This window comes from Notolepis coatsorum (genome assembly GCF_963971535.1).
Source record: "Notolepis coatsorum genome assembly, chromosome: 10".
In the NCBI taxonomy this organism is placed as follows: domain Eukaryota; kingdom Metazoa; phylum Chordata; class Actinopteri; order Aulopiformes; family Paralepididae; genus Notolepis; species Notolepis coatsorum.
The window spans coordinates 134,922,087-134,941,429 of NC_140174.1; the positions used below are offsets into that span (position 1 = coordinate 134,922,087).

The window sequence follows — 19,343 nt, forward strand, 5'->3', positions numbered from 1 at the left end:
TAACCTCACCTTTTAATTGCCAAATAATAACATACACTCTTACCAGTGCCAATGCCATTTACTGCTTTTTTTTTTAGAAATAAAATGTATATTATGCATAATTGAGTTTGGAATTTTGGCCCGGCCCTCCAACATATTTTCAGTTGCTCATTCGGCCCCCCGGGAAAAATAATTGCCCACCCCTGTTCTAAGTCATAAACTAACGTTAACGTCAGTAACATCAGTCCATGACATATACAACCATTTCCACAACGTATCATTTCAGTTACAACAACATTGTGTAAGCTAATAGAATAGGACTAACACTTGGCATCACTTTCATTTCAAAGCGGATTGAAAATCAAATGCAAGCCTATTCCTTGATAAAAAGAGCCAATAATTAAACAAATAATTGTAGAGGATTGTTATACAACCGATATTCACACTTGCCCCTGTAGAGCAGAAGAAAACGCAGCATCTACCCTTTAAACTTAGGATAAGATAGGGTAAGAAGTGGGTCGTTGCGCTGTTACTTGACCCGCACAACGTCACGTTCATTTCATAGCGGATTGGGAAAAAAATGCACGCCTATTCCTCGAGATGAAAAGAGCCAATAATTCAACAACAACCACCACATGGCAATGATGACAGATAGCTTGGAACCCAACTCAAGGGCAGAGACGGATTTGCACTCTATACAAACAATCTACAAAGCTCTGTCTGGAAATACTATGAGTAACCTGAGTCGCCAGTGCATTGTGCAGCCTGTTGCACGTTCCTGTTCAATGCGATGACCAATATAAAATATATAATTATATTATACAACAGGTAGTTACAACCCCGCATTGCGATTGGTCGAGAGCGTTCTAAACAGTGAGTATATTCATGATATACTCACGGTTAAGCTTGTTGATAGCCTACTCCATTTGAAATTCCATAGCAACGAGACATTTTAGGAACAATTTTTCTACGCCAAGTTCACTGAAATCAATATAAAAGACCCTAGAATTGTCTGTATTCATCCTATATTTTTCCCGACGCAAACTGCTGTATAAAAGCAATAATACACGAGAAACCGTGGTATGTCATGAATATTGACCCGGCTGTGATGCCTACGGCACTCAAGCTTCGCTCTCGTGCCTGCGGGCGCATCACAGCCATGGCAATATTCATGACATAATAATAATAATGCAGGACCACGGCTTCTTGTGTATTATTGCTTAAATTATACATGTATGGCGCAGCGGACAAGGCGCTCGTCACCAACGCAAGAGACACTGGTATCGAATCCAGCTGTCAGCGTTGCTTCCGGCTTGGCCGGCCGTCATACTGGCTCGATTGGCAGTCAACGGGAGGGAAGCCGGTGGGTGGGTCTGGGTCGTTGTGGACAGCGACTCCTACAGTTTGTTCGGGGCACCTGCACAGCGAGGGAAGGATCTAAGAGAGGTAGTGTGACCTTCCACACGTTACACTCTCTCAGTGAGAGTCCGCGCTGCCAGGTGAAAAGAAGTGGTGGGCTGGGTACACATGTGTCGGAGGAAGCATGTGATAGTCTCCGCCCTCCCAGACCGACGGTAGGGGGTAGAGTGCGCAACGACCAGGAAGGGGATTGGGAATTGGCATAACGACTAACATTGGAAGGGGAGAAAAACGGAAAAAGGAGGAGGAAAAAGATAACAAAAAAAAAATATATATATATATATATACACATGTATGGCAAAAGAGTATGCAGGTCTCTTTGGTCTGTTCATTTAGTGATCACGAAGATCTGATCAGAGAAAAGTGTCCTTCGTGTTCTCAAGATTCAAGAGTTTTATTCATCACATACATACCAGGGCATACAGTGAAATGCGGTTGGCCATGCCCGCTTCGATTGTGCAATAAAACAATAGTACCGGTAATAGTAATAATAATAAAAAGATAACTAGAATAGACATGGTAAAATAGACATGTTAATAAATCGCTTAAAGGCACTGGATCCTATGTACATTCCTATACAATGTGCAGTTTTTCTTCTATGTCCCTATGCTATACTTGCTGTTACTAACTATACTATAAAACAATCACAACAAGTTATTTTCTTAAAGTGTCCTTTTCCTTCCTTTAAAGTGTCATTTTCGTGTTTGTTTAAAGTGACCTGTGGTGTGTTTGTGTGTGCAAGTGCAGAATGTTGTGTTGTGTGTGTGTGTGTGTGTATGTGTGTGTTCATGTGTGCTTGTGTGTGGAGAGATCAGTGTTCATTGTTCTGATGGCCTCAGGGAAGAAGCTGAGCCCTAGTCTCTCTGTTCTTGTTGCGTGTATAAGGAGGTGCTTGCCTGACCGCAGCCGCTTGAACAGGCTGTTATTGGGGTGGTGAGGGGTCCTTCATTGGGGTGGTGAGGGTCCTTCATTATTCTACAGGCTCTGGATTTGCACCTCCTATTGTATAAGTCCTTCAGGGGTGGTAGTGCAATAAAACTGCTCACCCTGTCTACGATAGCCCCATTTATCCACAGTGGCTTGTGTGTCCCCTGCTGTATTCTCCTAAAATCCACGATCAGCTCCTTGGTTTTACCAATGTTCAGGAGTAGGCTGTTATCCCGGCACCAACGTGCCAGTACATCAACCTCCTCCCGGTAGGCCTTCTCGTTGAACCTGGCCACACAGTCACAGATCTTTAAACCAATTGCCAAACAATTGGCTGAACGAACCATTCAGTTCCTTGAAAAGCACTTCCTGGGACCAAAAGGTACTTTCTCATTTCTCGCGAGGAAGCGACGGAGAGCGCCAATGAATGAGTCGGTGTCGAGGTTTTGTTATAGAGTAAGCGAGCTCGCTCTCTTGTGATTGGCAGCTAGAGGTACATGGAGTTGAATTAAAAAATGTATCTCCTCCAACGCCTGTCCAAAGGTTTACTGTTTTATCAGCCAGACACTAAAACAGGGAGGGCTTGTCTCCACAGCAAGAATAAACAGTTTTTTTTCTGGCACCGTTTGAGAAGACAGATTATTAAGACAAACTGTTAAGACACAACGACTAAAAGTGATTGCTAGTAAATAGCTGTTGGACACATCCATCGTCATTTGATTGCTTGGATATCGCAGTTCTGATCGCTTTGATACAACTTTGATACACCGCTGCTTTAGTTTGAGCCTCTCTGTGTTCTGCTCCAAAGTGTGCTGTTTTCAACACTCCCCGCAAACCGGGGACATTGGCTTTGGTGTATCAAAGTGTTTAAAACAAAACGTTGAAACACTAATGGCGAAGGAGGATCGCCCCTTGGGCCCCCTGACTGAGTAAATTAGTCCTGTCCTTTAATGGGTCCAGTCATTTGCATTAAAAACACTGACATTCTAATCAAATAGGGACCCATTTTGGCTCCAGTTTAAAAGAACAGTTAGCTTATCGTCTTCTCCAGAGAGAGACAATAAGATAGATACCAGTTTTCTCTCTGTGCGTTCAGTAGAAAGCTATCTGGCTGCATGTTAGCCTTAGCTTAGCACAATGAATGGAAGCGGACATGGAAACTGGTATCTATCTTCTTGTCTCTCTCTGGAGAAGACGGTAACCCAATTTCCCAAAATGTTGGCGTGTTCCTTTAAGATCCCCTGACACACAACCTTTCCTCCACACATGTAATGTATACAGTGTCTTACCAGCAGCTCCCCAAGGTCTGCGGTCTGAAAGTACTGCAGGGCTTCATTGAAGGAGATGAGTGGGGTAGGGCTCGACTCTTCACTGAGAGCTGGGGGTGCAACAACACACTTTCAATCCAAGCCAGATACATTGCAAGTCCATTGATACACATTATACACACTCAGCATAATCACAGTCTTCTAGATGAATGGTAATTTTAAAATGATTTATTCTAAAGTGTTTACATCCACATTAATATTCTGATATTACTCAGGTTATTCAAGTATTGTGTCTTTGAACTGGATGTAAACCCCATGTTTACAATAGCACCATAATGAACTTGATTATAATCTGTATAAGATTATAAAATGTATAAGAATAAACTGACTTCCATTATGAGAGTACAGAAGGAATACTACAATAAAATATTAGAGGACAGTGCAAATAATATACAAAGGACCTGGAAAATAATCAATCATATTATTCGGAATAGAGGTTATAAATCTGAATTTCCAAGTTATTTTCTAAATAGCTCTGATGCTAAAGTGGACAATGTAAAAAGCATTATTGAAGATTTCAATGACTACTTTGTGGGTGTTGGAACTACCGGTACTTTGGTCAGCAAAATTGTTGTGCCTGAGGAAAGAAAATATATGTTTAATAATCTGATTAATGGCAATATCAGTTATATGTTCCTTTGTGGGGTAAATGAAATTGATATAATTGAAATTGTAAGTAAATTCAAATCTGTCTTTTCAAAGAGGTGTTTTTCCTAATAATATGAAATCACCTAAAGTAATACCAATATTTAAAAATGGAAATAAACATCAAATGGACAATTATAGACCAGTGTCTCTACTTCCTCAATTTTCAAAAATATTAGAGAAATTATTTGTGAAACAACTGGATCTTTTCATTGGCAAATACAAAATATTGAGTGAACACCAGTATGGGAAAATAGAACTACTACATATGCAGTGATGGAGATGGTAGAAGAAATAACTAAAGCAGTTGAAAATTACGAGTGTTCTATTGGTATTTATATTGACCTACAGAAGGCTTTTGATACAATAGATCACAGCATATTAGTGAAAAAACTAGAGAAGTATGGGATACTCATGGCTGAAGAGCTACTTGGAAATAGGGCTGGGTGATATGGCCTAGAAATTCTCAGATTTTTTTTATCCGATTTACGATTTTTTTCTCTTGAAAACTAGAAACACCAAGGAAATCATTCAAATAACATTTGTTTTTATTTGACAAAAAAAAATTATCAAACCAAGATGAATGTCCCTATTGGGATTGAAGTGCAAACCTAACTTTCACCAATCTTCACTTAAAAAAAATATATATATATATATATTGATCAAACAAAGATGAATGTCCCTATTGGGATTAATAGTGCAATAACTTGCTTTTCCACCAAACTTCACTTCAAACAAATAAAAGGTGCCTCTTGATCATCAAACAAGAATGAATTTCCCTATTGGGATTAATAAAGTGCAAATCTAACTTTCACCAAATATTACTTTTTGTAAAATAAAAGGTGACTAAAAAAAAGAATTATATAAAAAAAAAATTTAATCGTCCTAAATCATTCATTCGAATTAATCGATAAAATCGATTAATCGCCCAGCCCTATTTGGAAAACAGACAGCAATGTGTGCAAATTAATGACACTGTCAGGATTTAGGAAGGTCACCTGTGGAGTACCCCAGGGATCTGTGATAGGTTGAAATTCTCAAAACTTGGTTTGATGTTAATAAATTGTCTCTCAATATTAACACTTTGATCGCCATGGTTCAAATTCATAATTTACCATCCCTAGCCAGCTCTATTTGTCTATGGAGAAGTTCCCCTTCTTTGCAGGGCTATAACTTTTTTAATTCTATTGCTAAATTGCCATTATTATGGCCCATTCAATGTCCTATATGTATTGTTCAGGGTGTAGCAATGATATACTTTTTCATTCACATATTCATACTAAAATATGGTCTAAAGTATAAGTATGTTTTTATCGTTTTCTGCAGCTTTCTTCAGAATGTGATTTATAGCCCTAAATGCATTATATTGATGATCAAATACAGTTTGGTAGGAATCTGTGCGAGATAAAAAATTTCAACTGGATGTACTTCTAGAAGTTACTACGTATCATCTGATGATGACCGGATGGGCGAGGGGGCGTTTATAATTCCGTGGGCAGCGTTAGATGATTCATCCAGTGTGGGTCATATGGTCATCATAGCAGTTTATATGAAACACGTTAGAATATAACGCTGCAACTCACCGTGGCTTCCTCGCGCCGCTGGCAGATGAGCGTGGACCAGAATTTTTTTCTATTATGGGATGGAGAAATGCCCGATCCATTTCCAGGTTGTATAATAGTATATACGTCCAAATCATGTTGTTTTTTCGAGTTATTTGCACCGATCGATGTTCACTGTGTCAAGACGGAGTCTCTCTAACGATAGCGAGTGCCCGGACGACATATGGATGAGCACTTCCGGTTCGACGAGTCCTTTCCTGTTGGCGATCTGCCGATCGGCCACCAGATGGCGCTCTTGAACCGCTAGAGAGTTGCGTGGAGCTTTGCAGTGTATCTCAGGGCTCCGGAGGGGAAATATGATTTCGATCACAGATTTTTGAAATATTGATATCAAAGACGAGTTACGGCGTCTTCGGCAGAATGAGCATGGCTAGGAATGACGTCTTAACACGTAGTGTTAAGAAAACAAAATGTATGGTTTTTGGTAATCGAAAAGAAATAGAGGGGGATATCGAGTAAAAAATATGTGATGTAAAAATAGAAAGAGTTTCTGAGATAACATTTCTAGGGGTAGTTATTGACCAGAAATGAACATGGAAACAACATGTTAACTATATATCTAATCATATCTAAGTCGGTAGCAATATTGTATAAATGTAAGGATATATTAAACTACAAAGCCGTGCAGATCATTTACTGCTCACTTATACTTCCTTACATATCTTACTGTGTGGAAGTATGGGGGTCGACATTTAAAAAGACAGTAAATCCAATAGTCTTACTGCAAAAGCGGGCCAAATAAAAGTTTTATGATTTGGTTTATTATAAAACGATGCAAATAATGTACAGAGCTAAAGCAAAGTTACTCCCAGACGGGGTGGGGTGCAAAGGTTTTTTTCAATACATGAAAGAAAATATGATTTGAGAGATATTTGTAAATTTACTGTTCAAAAAGCTAAGAAAGGGATTAAAAGGAGGTGTATTTCTATTATTGGGGTTAACTTGTGGAACAATGCTGATATACAGTTAAGAATGAGTAATTTGCTTTTGGTTTTTAAGAAAATGGTTTGTAAAGCTATTTTTGAAAACTACAAAGGTGAATAATACTGTTTTTGCTATTTTCTTTTAGAATACTGTTTTGGAGTCTTAATTTTGTTAAGAATATAGGACAGGCATATATAAGCATTATGCTTCAGTCTGTACCTTTTCAGTCACTGTAAAATCAAATATTGTTAAATGATTGTGTATATTGTATTGTGTGAGATGATGACTGAATAAACTACTACTACTATTATTATAATGTAGTAGGGTGGATTGGATATGTAGATATTTGATAGGATACAGAGGCAACACCTTATCCCATTCACTCCAACGCAGAAAAGTTCTCTGCCCAAACAGGAAGTAAACTAGCCGCTGCTACCTATACTCATATTATTATTCTCCCTCAACATATTGAATAAATTATATATTATTGTCCCCCCTTATTTTTTGGTTTCATTTATAAATAAGAACCAAAAACTAGTTGAAAAAAGTTTAATTATTTAATTTCAAGGCGTCTGTGCAGCCTTGTTTATTCACTGTGTCCGTGGAAACAATGACGAACGCAGCCATAAAGGTATGGTTTCCGATAACTACATCACTGCATAATTCATAAATGTTCAAACAAGCTTAATCTTTGGTTTTATTTGGGATACTACTCTGTATACACACCCAATTAAAAGTTATTGCCGCATTTTCTTTCAAACTAATTTGGTACAGTTATAAGGGCATAGCTGTTTTGCAGGCTGTGTGACGTACAAGCATAGAGGCAGCTCTGCGTAGGAGTGTACATTGACTGTTTGCCGCTCTGTATGCGTTCCAATTTCCATGGAAATATTCTGCTTACTCATGTATACAGGGATATCTGTACAACGCATATAAAAGATCCTAAGACCTTAAAAAGGCTAATTCCAATTATTGTCAACCATGACCCTATTTTTCTATCATCCAACATCAAACTGTTCACTTCTTCCATACAAAAATTGTGCAGTTAAAAGATGCCATCAGAAGCAGCCAAATGCGTCTTCTTTTCAACTCTGAAATGACTCTGAAAGGGCATATCTTTGGTGTTTCTGGTTCATTCTTTGTCTGCTGTGCGGTTGTTGCCACATTGATGAATTGCAGCTGGGAAACACAATTGCTCCAATGATGTCAATTGACAAGATTTCGGTTGAAATTGATCGGTATGATGCCAAATGATAAAAACATTTAATAATAATAATAATAATAATAATAATAATAATAATAATAATAATAATAATAATAATAATAATAATAATAATAATAATAATAATAATAATAATAATAATAATAATAATAATAATAATAATAATAAATAATAATAATAATAATAATAATAAAAATAGCGTCTAAATTGAAAATTAACAGAATTATCCTTTAACCGGGATATTAGCTAATATCTGCATATTACTGTGTGCATGGAGACACTCTATGGAGCTCACCTGGTTGGACATTCTCCAGCGCATCCCATTCGTCTCTGGCCTTCTCCAACTCTGAATCCTCTTCTGTGGAGAGGAAGCACATAGGTAAGGAGAACAAACTAATGCACGTGCCAAACATGCCACACACACACACACACCACACCACACACCTCACCGTTTACGGCACACACAGGAGATGAATATCCACTCAGCCTAGGGGCCGGCGTGCCACGTCCAACACCACCCACCCAGTTCATTCTCAATCTCCGTTTCCTTCCTTCCTAATAGGCCTAATGTCATACTTTGCGGGCACAGGACCTTCTGCATCTTCCCAGCCAGCAACCTCAATCCCTGAGGGAAGCCCTACCTGCTCCTGCTGCCCGGTAACTAGGATACACTGAAATCTGAAATAGTCCTCTGGGAAGAGCCTGGGGAGGTTGTGAGGTGGAAGACAGAGATTGTATGTGTGTGTGTATGTATGTGTGCAGGGCTTGACATTAAGGCTTGTCCGATTGTCCGGGACAAGTAAAAAAAAACGAAAGAAAATGCATTGGTCGGACAAGCATAATACAGCTTTGTCTTGTGTGCCAGTCATGCTTACCAATCAGAAGTGCTGTGCTCTCATTGCTCACCAATCAGAAGTAGCCCAAGGTATCTACGTATACGCCCAACAACAGCTCATGAAACGCCTGTGTGTGAAGACGACGTTACTTACAGCATAGCTCCAGTCCACAGTGCGTCTAGTTGGTTGCATTTTGCGTCCCGAAATAAGTCCCAGCCTTTTTTTTTTTTTTTACACTGTTTCTATGTGGAGTGAAATCTCCAATAAGTCTAACAAGCTTTGCATCCTCGGCATTCCTTTATTTTCACAAGTACGTTTCGGACAAATAAGTTTAGCTTATAAGTAAAATATCTGAGCCACTTATATCTGGGCTCAAAAAGTTAATGTCAAGCCCTGGTGTGTATGTGTGTCTTACCAGTAGCCTTGGGCTGCTCCCCTCCTGCCGCAAGTGTCTGCAGGAGACCATTCTGTTTCAGCACTGAAATCTGTAGAATTACCACACAACAGGTTACCTTAGATGCAAGGGGACGTTGTACAGAGGTCAGAGGGCGCACGAGATCGAGGTTTAGCAAATAAAAAACGGACTGCTCACCGGCAGAGACTTTAGCGGCGCACTGCCGTTGGTGGTGTGGCTGATTATCAGTCCATTCATGACCTGAATAGAAAGAGACATCAAACAACTGTCCTTATTCCTCTGGGATGTTGTTATAGAACTGCTATAGACAAAAGGACACATTTAAATTGACAACATGTCTACTGAGGTGGAACATAGAAATATTGATACAAAAATAATTAATAATTAACATTCGGCTCTTAACTCATTGGACGCCAGACCCGATGATAGTCGGGTTAACTCGCCATCGCTTGAGCGCCAATCACGAGCATAGTCGGGTTTTAATCGTTATTTATTTTATTAGCGATATCCATTCATTTTCATCCATCCAGCCTGATGTTATCGTTGGGAATGGGTCTGAGCTCGCAAAAGGGCAAATACCGCCCCCTACGCCTTCCGGCTGGTATTGCACTCCACTGGGAATGTTATAGTTTTTTTTCTGGGACGATCCAAGCCGTGCGGGCATGGTTTAAATAATCAGGCGAGGTAACATGATTTCAACAACCTCCGCGCCCAGTACTTCAAATGGCGATCAGATAATTGGATTCTTTCTTTTGCATTACATAAGATACAAGGTAAGAATATTATATATAAATTTGATCGTTGATCTGATATGTATTTCTACCCGATCGATGTTGTATCTGTGTGTGTATGTGTGGCTGTTTTCCGTTGGGTAGGAGGAGGGGGGGGAGCGGCGCGCCGGTCTAAACAACATTTCATGTATGCACGAGGAAGGATAATAATTATGATCATTCTAGCGTTTATTTCAGGAAGATTCGATAATCAGCCGAAAAATGACAACGTGTTTTGTGTATTCCACTAAAGGGCTATTATCGCGTCTTTCTCTGGAATTACTAGAAATCACCAAAACTATACTCGTATTCAAAACGGTATAAAATGGAAATGTACTGATGAAAAAACAATCCGTTTTGTACATGTTGACTGCAAGCAACTCACTGATAATCGACGAGTGTATTAGACCCATAGCCATAATCATTTTTTTTATCCTCTTTTTCTCTGCCTGATTTTCTATATATATATTTTTTTTTCCATCCCAATTTAGTCGTTATGCCAATTCCCCCCCTCCCCTACCTGGTTGTTGTGCGCATGTTCCTCCTACTGGTCGGTACAAGGGAACCCTGAAGTCCACCACATGCTTCCTCCAACACATGTGGAGACAGCCAGTGGCTCTTTTTTCACCTGGCAGCGAGGACTCTCATTGGTGAAGCGTAACGCGTGGGAGGTCACGCTGCCTTCACCATTTCCTGCCTTTCGCTGAGCAGGCGCTCAGACCTGACCTGTAGGCGTCGCTGTCCACAACGCCAGATTACCACCCACGACTTCCCTCCCCCTAACTCAGCCAAACGAGTTAGTATGACGACCGGCCCAAGCCGCAGGGCAATGCTGACTCCGGGAGTCGAGACCGCAGCCTCTTGCATTGGTGACGAGCGCAATCTCCGCTACCCGACCGCCTACCATAGCCATAATTTAAGATACATTTTAAGCACTCGCAAATCTCCCACTCCGCCCATTGATTAAAGCGGTGGCCATCTAGACCTATATCGGGCATATAGCTCCGGTGCTGAATGAGTTCATATAAAAATTAAAACATAACAAAAACTAGACCATTTCTGTGGAAAGAATATGTAGGCAACTCGTGTCGGTTGCGATTGCTTGTTGTACTCACAGGCTTGTGGTTGGAGTGACCATTGGTGATCTCCTCTATTGGTTTACATTCATGGGACAAACCATTCAGGCCCTGAGAGGGGAGTAAACACACGGAGTAGACCATCACATATCATGTGATGCACACAATGTCAAAACTGTGACTGGCATCAGGTCTTCATGGCTTCAGCATCCTTGAAGTCATCTTTATACCAACCTTTTTCAGTGTTTAGCATTGTTTCCTAGCTATGTGGACTTATATTAATATGATCTATGTCTCTAATTCTCATATTGGCGCATTCTTCCAATTCTCCCCTCACAATATTCACCCTCACTGAACTGAGTCATCTGAAAATGTGATGATTTGTGATGTCAGAAAGACACCACTGCATGATAATCATCATGCCCCGCAGTGGTTTACCATTGTGGTTGGTGCCCAGGCTCAAAACGGCTTAAGATCTTGAGGTAGAAAAATGCTGTTTTTGAAGACTTGATTAGAAATACAAAACAATGAATTAAAAAAAATATATAATTACAGAGGTGTTCCATAAACTCACAGGAATTGTGTAAAAGTGCCCAAATAGTGAAAGAAATAGTAAAATAGTTCCCCTTAAAAAAAGAATTAGACATTTTTGTTTTCTAAGCAGATATATATTCTTTTTTGCCGAACCACTGCTGCCTGGGTGCAGTGATTTCATCACCTCAAAAGCCCTGCTGCTTTTTGAATAACAGGGGTTTTGAGGTGATGAAATCACTGCACCCAGGCAGCAGTGGTTCGGCTAAAAAAATGTCTGAGTATATATCTGCTTAGAAAACAAAAATGTATAATTCTTTTTTATTTTTTATTTCTCCACATGGTAAATACACAGGTCACAACATGATTACAGGAACGTTTTGGAGTGTATTTCGTGACTGTTGGGAACTAGGCTACACTGGCACACCTACTTCCAGTGAATGATGCTAAGCTAGGCTAACAGTGCGGCAGTTCCCTAAGCCTAATGCATGCACAGATAAGAAAAAGGTATGTATCTGCTTATCTAACTCCAGGGTAGATGGCAAATAAGCTAATTTCCCAAAAAGTTGGCATGTTCCTTTAACCGATTGGACCGTTCATACCAGCCATGTTAACCGATTGGACCGTTCATACCAGTAATCTTAACCGATTGGACCATTTATACAAGTCGCATTAACCGATTTGACCTTTCATACAAGTAATCTTAATCGATTGGACCATTTATACAAGTCATGTTAACCGATTTGACCGATCCTTACAAGTCATCTTAACCGATTGGACCTTTCATACCAGCCATGTTAACCGACCCTTCATACCAGCCATGTTAACCGATTGCACCGCTCATACCAGTCATGTTAACCGATTGGACTGCTCATACCAGTCATGTTAACCGATTGGACCGCTCGTACCAGCCATGTTAACCGATTGGACTGTTCATACCAGTCATGTTAACCGATTGGACTGTTCATACCAGTCATGTTAACCGATTGGATCGCTCATACTAGTCATGTTAACCTATTGGATCGCTCATACCAGTCATGTTAACCGATTGGATCGCTCATACTAGTCATGTTAACCTATTGGACCGATCATACCAGTCATGTTAACCAATTAGACTGTTAATACGAACCCCACAGCTGGTTCGCCATCTTCAGCGATAGTTTCGCCGTCTGGTCTATTCTATCAACAGGCCGCATTGGAGCAGAGGTGCAGAATTTCTTGTAGGCTTCCTCTCACTCGAGAGTCTACGCTTCACGGCGGTGTTAGCGTCCTGCATGTCCCCGGCCTTACACAAGTTACAACCCCCCCCCCCTCAACACTTCTTCATTCGATGCACCAGGGCAAATACCTTCTAGTTGTCACATCGTGCCCAGGAGAACAGATGAAGACAGAGGCCCGAGCAGAAAGGGGCAAGGGGTGATGTTATGGATTGAAACCAAGCTGGGGATATAAGGGAAGTGTCCTGTCAGCTGGCACCACGGCACCACGCCAAGCAGGCCAGGCACATTACTGCTAAGGCAGAGGGGGAATTATTTACCTTGAGCCCCAAGTTAAACAAGTGTGACAGAACTGCCAAAACACACAAGCTCTTCATTTTACAACGTGAAACCACAGTGCTTAGAAAGGAGGACCACGTGGGTGGAAAGCACATACGGGAAGTGCTGTACTACAACGCAGTGTCAGCGATCATCCATTTACCTTTTTTTTGGGGGGTTGTAGACAAACAGAGCATGTGTCAACTACAGCTATATCATCTCCTTATGCCGATCAGCTGGAAAATGCAACCCGGACAGCGGATTGAGACTTGGGAGCCTAAACCACGGAGGTCAGTCACCCGGGTTGAAGAGAACATACCTCAGTGTGTGTCGTGACGCCGACGACTCCCTCCATTGCATATGTGTGCCTTTTGTAGTGAGTGTCTCTGATCCCGGCCTCCTCTAAAGGCCTTTGAGTTCATGGGCCGACATGGGCTCAGGAGCCGATACAAGGACAACCATAGTTTTTGTAGTGTCCCTTTCTACAAGTGCAAAGATCCTCTTCTCTTTCTCTCTCCTCTCTCACATGGATGTGTGCTTTTGATGGCAGCGCGGTTCTATCAGAGTCGCTTCAAAGTCTACCCTCCTGCAACTGAATGTGTACACTGGGTAGAATGTACAGGTCTTTTCAAGAGCCAGCTGGAAGAAGTAGCTGTCCGTTAATATAGGAGTTTCCAGGGATTCTCCTTCCTTCCTTTCCTCCAGAGATCTTCTTGGCCAGTGGATTGTCTCATCAGCCCCATCAGTACATGGCTGGAGAAGGACATTGCTTGGCAGGGCTGGGCTCTCCCTGACCAAGATGTTTCATTGCTTTTGGCACTTGAAAGGAATTGGGAGTTAGCACCTGGGCACCAGTACTGTACTTCAGTTTGCTTGCAGTTTACAGTTCGTTAGGTCTTCAGTCTCACATGAAACATCATACATCTGACGTAAGACCGGTCCCTGTCGGAGCAGTAATGGGTCATGGATAAGGTTCTTGCACGGCTGGGGTCCTCAAGGGAGGATAATCATATCTCTAATGTCAAAGACAAGACATCTGGAAACAAAAACAAAAAACAATTGAGCTTAACACAACATCTTTCAGAGCATTACAACAAATCAATATGTTAATTTATTCGATTATTTAATTCCTCGTGTATAAAAGGGATGGAATGGACAATGTTTTGACGCACTGCATATGGGCAACCTGCTCTCAGCAGGGTCCAGGGATTATTCACAACTGGGACAAAAACATGTTGTTATATCAAAAGTACCGTCATCATGGAATATAAGGTTGATTGTTAAGTTAACTGCTCATCTCACATAATTTCCGCAAAAACGTTGCTCGTATGGCCTTTAGTTCTATATGAATTCTATATTCATTGAAAATGGGGGACCCTGATGGAAACAAGACAAACGTCTTTCTCAGGTCTGCATCCCCTTAACAAATGTATGTATTGAGCCGTACTGTATTGTACCCATTCTGCAATCTGTTAAATAAAGTTTTCATTCATTCATTCATTCAGTTAAAGTTGTAAAATAACGTTATTTATTACCTAGCAAACATTTACATTGGAACAGATCATTCTTTACATTAGACCCAAAAAACCTAGAACGTTGTTACAGACAGCTAACTATTTGGGTATTGCAGAGTACATTACAAATATTCCTATACCAGATGACAGCCAATCTAACGTGAGCATCTTTACCCGCTTTGACAGCTATAGCTTGCGATCTAAATTGATAAATGAATGAATGAAAACTTTATTTGACAGATTGCAGAATGGGTACAATACAGTACGGCTCAATACACACAATTGTTAAGGGAATGCAGACCAGAGAAAGACGTTTGTCTTGTTTACATCAGGGTCCCCCATTTTCAATTCATAGTGACATTTATGACATACACAACATACATGACATTTATGGCATAACTTAAGGACATACATGACATACAGGCATTTAGTATATTTGAGGTATCTAAAGTTAGTCTTCAGTATCTTCTTTGGTCTAACGGTTAGCAAAACGGCTCATGTTAACACCAGATACCTAGTTAACGTTACCACTGCTGCCGATACGTAGCGTTATAACGTAGACTAGCTACAGTAACGTTAGTTAAGCTAGCAACCAAGCAAGCACAGCGCTTTTGCTCGACCTACATTTCTTAATGTAATTTTTGCATGAATGTTTGGTTGCTTGCGACAAATGACCAAATGCTTTAACGTTAGCTATCATGTAGAATATAATTACGTAGCAAGCTGACATTAGCTCAGATTTGACATAACGTTCGCCAAAGCAAGCTAGCTAACGGGCTAACTGTATTCTACTGTAAAATAAGAAGGGATGCAATCTGTTCCACAAATCGACACTATATCTACACCACCTATAGGACCAAGCTTCCTAAAATGTTTTGTACATAAAACTAAAACAAATATCCGTTCAAAAGCACTGAACACAACAGACTGTCATATGCTGTGAAATATTAATAATTTTGAAACTACCTCAGATTATGATTCTTTCTCCCTCCAATCTCAGTTTCCCTTCCCCCGTCCAGCGGCCACAGTCATTTCAAGTGCATCTTGGGAATTGTGGTTTCCTGCCTGGCCGTGGATTCATTACGTCATTGCTCTCTCTCTCTCTCTCTCTCTCTCTCTCTCTCTCTCTCTCTCTCTCTCTCTCTCTCTCTCTCTCTCTCTCTCTCTCTCTCTCTCTCTCTCTCTCTCTCTCTCTCTCTCTCTCTCTCTCTCTCTCTCTCTCCCCCCCCCCTCTGCCTCTGTAATCAATGCTGCTTGCTTGTGAGAAAAAAGGGAGGATGTATGTTATTCCTTTCTATCTGTTAATTCCATCAACCATAGACATTTCCTTCTCTCAATAGTAGTCATACCTTTCTATCTAATATGATAATAGAGACCAGTATTATCATTATCATTATTCATAATAATATAAATATTTTTAATGGGATATATATATATATATATATAAAATAATAGGCTTATTGAACTAACATTATGGGAAATGCGCTTACCATCTTCTCCAGAGTCAGACAAGAAGATAATACCGTTCTATCTGGCTGCAAGCTAGCCTAGCTCAGCACAAATGAATGGAAGCAGATATGGACCAGCTAAACTAGGCTAGCTTGCAGCCAGATAGAACAGTATTATCTGAACGCACAGAGAGGAAGTAGGTATCTATCTTATTGTCTGACTCTGGAGAAGACGGTAAGCACACATTTCCCATGATGTTGGTGTATTCCTTTTAAGCCCTACATTTTTATAATGAACCGTTGATGGTTTGAGAGGGATCACTGGTTGGAAAACCAGGTCAGGACCAGTTACTGCTTGTCAATGTCCATGGTCATGGTCATGTCTGAAGCATGGATGCATGCTGTGAGAAATAGCAGGCTTTTGACCAGATCCCTCCAGACAGGCCCAATGTAAACCACTGACAATAAGGGTGGGTTACAGTGTCATACTCTGACAGACTGCTGCTCTCCATACAGTGCCTGTGAGTGAAAAACAACATATTCATCTTGACACACGGACTCACGGCTAGAAGAACATTGTACCAACAAATGTGCTTTGTTTATATTAATTAAGGGTTGTGCCATTATTACTATGCAAAGGACAACGATGTAAATAAGTCACTGCGCCTTTTTCGTTCCTATCCTTGACAAAAACAAATATGTGAGTAATGATCTGTAAATGTTTTGTTGTCTAAAATAAATCCAAACCAATCCAACCTCATGTTCCTAGCTCTACTAAGTTTGTTATAAATCGTATGAATGAATGAATGAATGAATGAATGAATGAATGAATGAATGAATGAATGAATGAATGAATGAATGAATGAATGAATGAATGAAAACTTTATTTAACAGATTGCAGAATGGGTACAATACAGTACGGCTCAATACACACAATTGTTAAGGTGATGCAGACCAGAGAAAGACGTTTGTCTTGTTTACATCAGGGTCCCCCATTTTCAATTCATATAGACATTTATGACATACACAACATACATGACATTTATGGCATAGGGACATATAGGTATTTAGTACTGATACATTTGTGACATAAACGGTATTCAAATATACAGTACTGTTACCCCTAGATCCTGACAGAGTATATACATACGGTGGGGAGGGGACTGTACATTAGGAGGGGGTGGGTGGGTGGGAGAGAGATATACATACGGCGGGGAGGGAATATATACATGCGGTGGGGAGGATCTCTATTAGGAGGTTGTGGGGGTTTTGGGCATTTACGGTGGCCAGTTTCGAATTGCAGCCTCCCGTAGGTGCTCTTTAAGAGCGGTTTTGAATGTGGGTAGGGATTCACATTCCTTTACAGCTTTAGGTAGGGCGTTCCACATTGATGTGGCATAATTGCGAAACGTATTTAGTCCCTTGTTTGAGCCGAATCTGGGTTTAACATGATTTGTTGAGCTTCCTCTGGTGTAGTGGTTGTGGTATTCACTGACCTTTGGGAAGTATTTTGACATGTACATGGGTACCTTAGTCGTATAGTGTATAGCTTTGCTTAGCTCTGCTCTATTGGAACTATCCCTTTAATCATACTATCAATGAAAAAACGTTCTCCACATGTACGCACCTACTTACCTCTGCCTGACCACACCCACATCCGCTCCTATATAAGCGGGGTCGTGGCCACACAATCAGCTCCTTCCCTACTTTCACCACCGTGAAGTCCATGTATAGCACCGCTTTAGTTTAGTGCTAAAAGTAGTTAGTTAGTAAGTAAAGGAGCTGCGTTGACATTGTATCTTTGTTTTTTCTCTCTCACTAAATTTAGAGAAAATAAAGCGATAATGTCTTCACCACCGGAGAGTCTAGACTCTAGAAGATTATTCTGACCTCCACCGGCACTTCGCAGTTGGGGCGTGTGTCGCTGGGCAGTTCCCCCGCGGGCATTGTGCTCTGGCTGGCAGCTGGATAATATGCCATGAGAGGCAGTCGGCTGAGAGAGCCGACGGTCTCTCTGGGCGGGTGGTGTCTTTGCGACGCGAGCCTCAGGTGTGTCAGTTGTGCGGGGGAGCTGCACAGCTTGCGTCCCCGCAGAACAGCCGGTTCCGAGCGAGAATCCTCTCCATAGTGGTGTGGAGGGGGATTCTTGTTTGACGCCCCACGACAACACAGTGCTCATCCTCTGAGAGTTCGTAGCTTTGTTTTCCTGGGAGCCCCGATTCCGAGTCTAGGGTTCAAGTCCCGGGTCTCTGAAGGAGGAAGCCCTCTGCCGCTGCGCCGGATGTTGATCCTGCTTGTTGAAAGTGGGAGGCCTCCCGGCGTGAAGGTTGCGAGCTCTGTGTTTTTGTTAGAAAATTATCCCCGAGCTCAGGGCAACAGCGGCCTGCATAATCGAGGCTTCGCTGTTGACGCCACTGTATCTCTGACAAGCAACGCCCTGTGAGGGAGGCTTGCGTTGTCTGTCCTTTTTTCTTTGAACTAAAGAGGAAGCAGTCGGCTATTTTGAGTGACCAGGCCTGCATCGCTACTCCCCAGCTAACAGTAGGCCTGTGAGAGCTAGTCGTTAGTTTGCTGCTGCGTTAGCCGGTAGCTAAACAACGGGCTGGTAAGAGCTAGCTGTTAGCCGGTAGCTAGCCGTTGGTCGGAACCGACGGTGGGCCTAGGGAAGGCTAGCCGTTAGCTTGGTGCTAACCGTCAGCCTGGAGTCAACCGTTAGCTTGTGCTTACCGTTGGCATTAGCCGTGGGGAGGTTAGCGGGCCTTGAACACTCTAATTCGGCATCATCTCTGGCAGAAGATGTCATCAACCTGCACCATGGCCGGCCGCAGGATGTGGGCGAAACGCCGGAGCGAGTTCCAGTCGTCGCCACTTCTGGCCCCGCCAGCAAGGGCCTTGTCAACAAGGTGGACCAGCCTTTGTTGCGGCCTTTCATCCTGCGTCCGTGGCTCAGGTAGGACACGTTACACTATGCCCTACTCTCCCTTCCCCCCCCAAAATGTTTTGGTTAATAGCACAAAAGCTCCCTCCTAGGGGGGAATGTTTTTGTTTAACAAAACGTGTGTTTATTTCACTGTATTTTGGGGGATACGATGTGTGCAATATAGACCCGCAGCTGCGAAATGCTAGGGTTGTGTTCTTGCTTGAGAGTTTTT

The 19,343-nt window shown here is 41.5% G+C and overlaps 1 protein-coding gene across 1 annotated transcript in view; it reads right to left on the bottom strand.

Annotated features, from left to right (window-relative positions):
- elmod3 (ELMO/CED-12 domain containing 3) overlaps positions 1–15,780 on the bottom strand; it is a 38,613-nt gene extending 22,833 nt beyond the window's left edge. The window contains exons 1-7 of the mRNA XM_084322679.1: positions 15,710–15,780; positions 13,549–14,265; positions 11,203–11,274; positions 9,495–9,557; positions 9,318–9,387; positions 8,362–8,424; positions 3,615–3,703 (exon numbers count right to left, since the gene is read on the bottom strand). Coding sequence (XP_084178805.1) covers positions 3,615–3,703; positions 8,362–8,424; positions 9,318–9,387; positions 9,495–9,557; positions 11,203–11,274; positions 13,549–13,584 — 393 coding nt within the window. The 5' untranslated portion in view covers positions 13,585–14,265; positions 15,710–15,780. The remainder of the gene's footprint in view (positions 1–3,614; positions 3,704–8,361; positions 8,425–9,317; positions 9,388–9,494; positions 9,558–11,202; positions 11,275–13,548; positions 14,266–15,709) is intronic.
- Positions 15,781–19,343: the final 3,563 nt, after the last annotated feature.